We start from the raw sequence: 7,668 nt of genomic DNA on the forward strand, positions 1-7,668 counted from the left end.
GGATATCTATTGAGATCTAACTAAATCTAATCCCATTAGGGCATTTAATTAGATCTCTATAGATAATAATTAGATCTCGATAGATAATCGAATATTGAATAAAAGTGTCAGAACTCTGAAGATCTGTTGACTTTACCCTCACGGAAAAGCAACGAAATAATTACTAGAAAATTACTGTACATCAGTAATTTCTAATGTTCAAGTACTGGACATAGAGTAATTTTTTAGTATAATCATTTCGTTACTTTTTCGTAAGGGTAGAATTGCATATAATGAGATATTTCCATTTTTCCCGGGCTCTCGCGAACTCTGATAGCCAAATCGAGAGCAGCTAGATTTTGCGAAGCGTTTGACCGCGCAAATGTTGTCAGTGGAAATATTGTGGAATCTGCCAACGAGGCGATAGATCGAGACGGAAGCGAGGAAAATCTGCCGTTCCGTAATTACATAAATAAAGTATCCCGCTGCCAGTCAGCTGTCGGATCGTGCCAATAGATTCCTTGCCGGCAGAACAAAAGTCTTTAATGCGGACACGAAATATATAATATCTGATCGAATCCGCTGGCATGTCGCTAACGTTTTGTTCACTTAAGAAAGGAATCTTATCTCGCGCGTAATGAGCGCGAGACATTCGATCGCGGTGTGGACGTGCGCAGTTTCTTCCACTTATTGCGCGAATACGCGATTCACGGGTCGTGACACGCGATAGCAAAGATGTTGACACGTTATTGCTCGGTCCAGCGTTATCGTCCAGCGAAAATCGATGATGATCGTGGGCGGGAAAAGATGCGATCGGCATCCACTCTGATCCAAACTGATCGACGTTTCATTCGCGTTTCAGGCCACGAGAAATGTATGTTCCATCACGATTTGGAGTTGGACCACCGACCGCCTACGCGGGAGGCGATGATACCGGAAATGTCCCGAAGTTACAAGTTGCTCCTGAGCTCGCTGGGCGAAGATCCAGAACGACAGGGACTCCTGAAAACACCGGAACGCGCCGCGAAGGCCATGCTCTTCTTCACGAAAGGCTACGATCAGAGTCTCGAAGGCAAGTTCTATTATTGTCATTAAATGAAACTTCATTGGATCATCGTCCGACAGTCTCCTCTCTTTCTCTTTTCAACGATTGATTTATGATACTTGAAACTTTATAAATTCAGTTCGAACAATTCAAATGTTTCGGCAGAAATTATTTTGAACGCGGTAAAAATCGTTCTTAAATTTAATCTAATCAAAATACTATAAATATCTAATCTAATCTGAAAATGGTTGCTACGGGAAATATTGGATTAACATCAATTGCGAATTTCAGAATGTTGTAATGCATCGACGATTTCGATCTTGCTATTGAGAAATTTTTGAACGTCATACTTGGAATATACATATATTAACGAAACGGCTATTGCATTTTCGTAAAAAAATTTTTTAAGACGGTCACCTTTGCACAATACGATCCATTAAAAAAAAAGAAGTAAAAATCGGAATTGCCGGCTTATTACAGAATTATTTAAACTACTCTCCTTTCGAATTGGCACTGAATACGTTGTAAAACTAATATAACCACAGAGGAAAAAAAGAGAAAATAGTGCAGCCTTGATTTAACGGTCGGCTAACGCAAGGTTGCGCTCGAAGATCCGTGTAGTATGGATTTTACAGGCGGCAATTATGCACGCGATTGCGATCCATCATTTATTGCTTAACGGCAACGGCTGCCCAGATATCATGCGTGTCTAAAAGACATCTTTAAGATAGAATTACGTCACTTTTACCCGAGTCGAAATTTTGGTACTATTTTGACACTTTTAAGGATAATTTACACTTTAGCTGATCTATGTATACACCTACATAGACCAGCAATAACCTACTTTGATTGACATTATTTTTTACTCCCTCCTTGAATCTTTAATTCTAAAAATTTACTTTAACTCCTACTTAAAAGGACCTAGTTTAATGCTAAATTGGCAGAAGTAGAAATTCCCGACACTATCAGTTTTAAAGTATAGCAGTCAATTTTGTACTTGCCGTTCGACCTCTTTTACTGTCTTAAGTCCTACTATACAGGGTGTCCTGAAATTCGCGAATCAAAATAGCATAGCAAGAAAGTCGTCGAAAAAATAACTTTTTAATTTATTTTTTCGACGACTTTCTTGCTATGCTATTTTGATTCGCAAATTTTAGGACACCCTGTATAATAGAATTAAAGGTACAACATCAGGCCAAAATTTCGACTCGGGTAGACATGTACGCCTAAAAGTTGTCTTAAAGATATCTCTATGACATCTTTTAGACACGTATTGTTATCTGCCGATCGTCCGGCGGCCGCTGTTTCTGTAAAATCTGACTTCCTGCAGTCGCGATCACGAATCGTCGTGACATTTCGAGTCGCTTTACGACCGGCAGGATTATCGATAGAGCTTCCGTTTCCTGAAAAACAATGCTCTTGACTTTGACACATTAATCGAAAGGTACGTGTTATCAGGATGAATAATTCGATATTTCTGAAACAGATAATCTTCAGTAGAAGTATTATAGATTAACGGAAATATTTGAATACAAAGATAGCGGGATACAATTTGACTAACCAAATAAGACTGGAATTACGTTTGGCGATATATTTAAGTTACACTTTACGCGGACGTTATCGAGAGAATACTAGGAACGTATTGTATGAAATGATAAAATACTGATAATAAATAATGCATATCCAGATATACGTTGAGATGTGATATATGTAGGGATATGCTGTCATTGTATTACAAAGCCGGGAAAAATTTCTCCGAAGTTACTTGGAATTCCTTGCGATATACGTTATCATCAATCATATTAGCCCAGTACGCTTTACCTAGGATTACCTTAAACAAAAGTTTAAAGTGTCTAAATTTACTTTTCACATCTCTTATTTTTCTAAAGTAAAATCTTAAGGTTTTCTAAGGTATATTTTCCCCGGGGTATGTTCAAACTTACGAAATATGTAATAGCTCAAAGAAATAGTGATAACATCACTTTTCGAGATTAATAAAAAAAACTTTGGTACAGATATTTGAAGTACATATGACCCTGTCAAAATGTAACGAGTTTCAAACAGTTTCGAGTAATCACGGAGAGAGAGAAAGAGAGAGAGAATGTAGCAATTCTTCACTAATTGAAAATTGAAAAACCCAGAGCGCATTTAGCCCTCCGCGGTGAATTATATTGTACATGAAGGAATTACGGTAAAGTCAAGGGTACAATTTTTACGTGGGTAATAGAGTAATTAACTGGGAAATCGTCGCGCGTTGACCAGATTTCTTTTATTACGAATAATACATAGCGCGGAATTACAGAGCGCGGCTCCGTGAAAGTACCACGCTTCTTTTCTTTCTTTTTTTTTTACTTTCAACTCGCTCTCTATCGCGAGCAGAATGAGGAAGTGGAGGAGAGAAAAAGAATGGGACGCCGAGAGGGTGAGAGGGTGGGACTTAAGTGCGACTTGTAGAAAAGAGAGCGTAAAGCACTTCGTATAAATGGGGGCTTCTCAGGGACGCACGAGGCACAGCTTGAGAGGAAAATCCTCCTCATCTCCTTCTTCCTTTTCTTCCCCTCCGCGTCACGTACATTCAATATAAATGTCACGGTGCTCCAACAATTACGGGATTTGCGGAGATTCGGAGAAAAGTTCGCGCGTATCACCAGTTGAGAATGAATTCTTTTCCTCGTATGACAAATTTGTTCTATAGTTAAGGAAAAAATTTCATTCCGGCATGACATGTTAAATAGTACAAACGTGTCGTTGTGGTCGTTGGCTCTTGAGCTATTCTGCGCACTTAACTTTAAGCATATTGATTGGCAGTGAGTAACGCACTTGCTCTTTACTGACGACACTGCGATCTCATTCGTATTAAATCTTTAACGAATTTAGTAAATTTTTTTCTATCAATTTTCTTATACATTGTTCGAAGTTTTATCTATTTCGGTGGTCCAAGAATTATTTCTCTCTTTTTAGCGTCAAGCTGTTTTCTCGAAACGCTCACGATAATCAAGTATCGTTCTAACGATCCTGCCTGAAACTAAGAGCCTCTGTAGGTGATGGATGGGGGACTTTAATTCACTTCGGCTTAGCTTGAACAGCGGAGAGACCCTTGAGATAAGCTCTCATAGTTAACAGCGGTTGCGGCCCGGTGAATCTGAAACAAGAGGCACTTTCGTACGAAAGCTTGACCACCCTCGCCGAATCATCCCCTTGCGCGGGCAATTCCACTTGTGGCTTTTATCTCGCCCCAGTGCACGCCCGCCCGACATTCCCTTTAACAAATCATAATCATTTTTTGTATTTATATGTACATTCGTACACGCACATATACGACGCCATGAACATATAAAAAGAAATATATGGTATATATGTACACATATGTTCCTGATCGATAAATTCCGTGGGGTTTCCACGGCGGAATTTTTTAAATGCCGTACGCGTGGCAACCCGTAGAAGTTAATCGAATCGGCCAAGCCGATCACGTTTAAACCACCGGTTCGTAGAACTGAACTCTGCAGTCGGAGAGCATCCCCGCGGGGATACGAGAGGGAAGGAAATTGCTTCACTTCCACGCGTGACGAGAGCCGCCGACCCACCCCTATACGCGGCTGTGCATTTCCCGGGAAAATTAATCTCGTACAAAATTCAATTGTATTTGTCCCGCAAAGAATATATAAACGAGCGCATTTCTGCTGCAAGTCATCGCGTTTGTGTCTGGACGAAAGCTATTCCACGAACACGGCAAATTAGAAATTGTGATTGGAGCCAGCCCTGGATCCATCTAGAAAATTCAAACTCGATCGCGACCGGTTAGGCGAATCCGTTTCGTTCATCGTTGTCGGTCATCGCGAGGGTGTTTCTTGTTAAGGTTGCCGTGGAAACCGTGCGGAGAGCACCACCATTATCTAGCTGTAGACACGTACCGACGTCCGCTCGTACGTATACACTACCACTAGAACCCATGGTGCAGTAAGTAGGTCAATATCGAATAAATCACAGCCGGGACAACCCGCCCGCTACGTGACGAAAGAACGTCTCTTTCACGAAACAATGCTCTCAGCCGTTTTCGTGTATGGCTGATGGCAGAGAACAATCCTTAATCGCTTAAGGCCCGTATTTCTAGTCGTTCCTCAATTCTCGTCTCGGGCGAGGTACTCATTGTCAGATTGGAGTTTCGTGTCTTGAGGGGATCCTAAAACCGCTGGCGAACTCGTTCAGTGTCGACAAGACAGGAGACGGAATTAAAAACGTCAATTATCGACATTTTTAATTCCAAGTTCTACTCGGTTGAAGAAATTTACAGTCAATCAATTTGCTACGAAAAAGCAGCAATTTTATTAGCTACACATTGCTCAGACCGAGATTTTGGATCGAATTCCAGCATTCGTCTCGTACACAATAGACTTTCACGACTTAAATTTTTCTCTGCCTAGCTTTGCGTCTGCGACTAATTGTAAAATAGACTTAAGCGTTTACGGATCGTTTTCTGCCATAAGTCTATCGCTGAGTTGAAAGGCTCTACAAGTCGCCAAAGATCTCCCCGACGTACCTGATCATGCCGTGTGCAAAATATTTCAATTGATTCACGAAATTCGTCGGGGGATTCTTTATATTTGTCGACGAGATCATTGCGTGGCTAAGACGGAAAACTCTGGCTGTTACAGACGTAATTAACGATGCGATATTCGACGAGGATCACGACGAGATGGTGGTGGTGAAGGACATCGAGATGTTCTCCATGTGCGAGCACCATTTGGTGCCGTTCTACGGCAAGGTGTCCATCGGTTATCTCCCATGCAAAAAAATACTGGGCCTCAGCAAGCTCGCCAGGTAATTACGTTAGATATTAAGGATCTTACCGGGTCTACCGAGCTTTCAAATCGCGAGTGATTGACTCGATATTAAGCATATAGATAATTATTCGCAGTCGAAGGTCGAATCTCTTCCTCTCGGCCGAACCGCTTAATTGCGATTCTGTCACCACGTATGTCGTTTCTTCACGCGTGGGAACTTTATCAACAACGACTCCAGCCGACAAACGACTGAGATGCCAGTCTCCTGAGTTAAAGCCTCAACATAAAATAAAGATCCAGGAAAAAAATGAAAAAAATCTCATTATACAGGGTTATGTAATACTCGCCTCACCTCTTATTTGCGGATTAGACTGAGTTGAAAAGTCCTCCACCTCCATTTTGCAAGTTTCGCAATAGCTAGCGAGTTGTTGATTATTAAAAATCGCTGTCTTAGCCCGCCCAATTCGATCTGTCCCGCGATCGGCATTGCTAGGCGCGCGGGGAATTGTTTAGACACACGGCAAGAGCTGTGTCTAATAAACAACTCCCCGCGCGCTTAGCAATGCCGATCGCGGGACAGCCGCATCTTGCAGTGCGCCTGTAATAATTAATAACTCGTTAACTATTGCGAAAATTGCAAAATAATACAAGACTTTTCGACTCAGTCTAGTCCGCTCTATCCGTAAATAAGAGGTGAGGCGGATATTACATAACACTCTGTATATCTCAATCATGTAATATCTAATTATATCTCATGAGATCCAACTATAAAAATCATCAGATCCTCGGAGATTTGACACTTTTCTTGAATGGTCGACGCTATTGAGATCTAACTAAATCTATAATTAATGTCCTAAAAGAACATAATTAGATCTCAATAGATAATAACATTGAATATTCGATAAAAGTGTCAGATCTTTAAAGATCTGATGATTTTAGAATTGGATATAATTATTATAGATATTACATGATTGAGACATATATGAAACATTTCCTTTTTTTCCCCGGGGATTTCGATGAAAAGACTTTATTAAATAAAATTGTCAAAATGTACCGTCACTTTTCAAGGATTTCTATGTTTTAATTTTTTTTCAGTTTAACATATTGCATCGGGTAAAAAAGTATTTGCGCACGCAACACAAAATCTTTCCTTTTCTCAAAGCGCGAGGTTGCTCGGTGCAAATTGCGATCGTGTAGATGAAAAAGGAGGAAACTCTATGATATTTACGGTCGGCATTTGAACAATTTCGTAGAGTTGCAGGTCCACTAGTCCTGGCCTTGATCAGTGACATATTAAGGCGAAAAGAAAGAATATGACGAGACTGGTATCCTAAGACCGTAGACACTTTCACGCGCGTAACGGCCCGGGGTCTCCGTTTACTCGTTAAACGCCCGTTTAAAAGCGAAGTAAACGGCCGATAATGAAAACAGGACCGATGGCATTCCGATGCGCTGTCCAAGCGACACTGTGTTGTCCAGACCGTTAACTTTTTTTCCCCCCCGAACTTCTGTGAGCATTCTTCTGGATAATGGATTTGGAAAGAAATAATATTTGCACGCACTCGGCCCCGATTCATCGGAGGTTTCTAAGAGCGATCTTGAGAGGAGAACTTCCTGTTCGCAGAATCGTGGAGATCTTCAGCAGGCGACTCCAGGTGCAGGAGCGACTCACGAAGCAAATCGCGATAGCGGTCACGAAGGCTGTACAGCCTGCAGGAGTCGCCGTCGTGGTCGAGGGAGTGTAAGTATAAGATCACATGACGTATCGCGAAATTTCAAACGCCTCGACTACGCGAAGCGATCTCGCGCGTAATTTACAAAAGACAACGCGAGAGCATCGAACGCGGGGATAGAAAATGTCGG

At 41.3% G+C, this 7,668-nt stretch overlaps 1 protein-coding gene across 3 annotated transcripts in view; it reads left to right on the forward strand.

Moving 5' to 3' along the window:
- Positions 1 to 7,668, forward strand: part of LOC105559308 (GTP cyclohydrolase 1) — a 17,033-nt gene that overhangs the window by 5,663 nt on the left and 3,702 nt on the right. For all 3 annotated transcript variants that reach the window (XM_012007504.1, XM_012007503.1, XM_012007502.1), the window contains exons 3-5: positions 842 to 1,051; positions 5,677 to 5,842; positions 7,430 to 7,546. In XM_012007504.1, the coding sequence (XP_011862894.1) occupies positions 842 to 1,051; positions 5,677 to 5,842; positions 7,430 to 7,546 (493 nt within the window). The remainder of the gene's footprint in view (positions 1 to 841; positions 1,052 to 5,676; positions 5,843 to 7,429; positions 7,547 to 7,668) is intronic.

Source organism: Vollenhovia emeryi, unplaced genomic scaffold (assembly GCF_000949405.1).
Source record: "Vollenhovia emeryi isolate VEMERY1.0 unplaced genomic scaffold, V.emery_V1.0 DF939281.1, whole genome shotgun sequence".
Classification (NCBI taxonomy): domain Eukaryota; kingdom Metazoa; phylum Arthropoda; class Insecta; order Hymenoptera; family Formicidae; genus Vollenhovia; species Vollenhovia emeryi.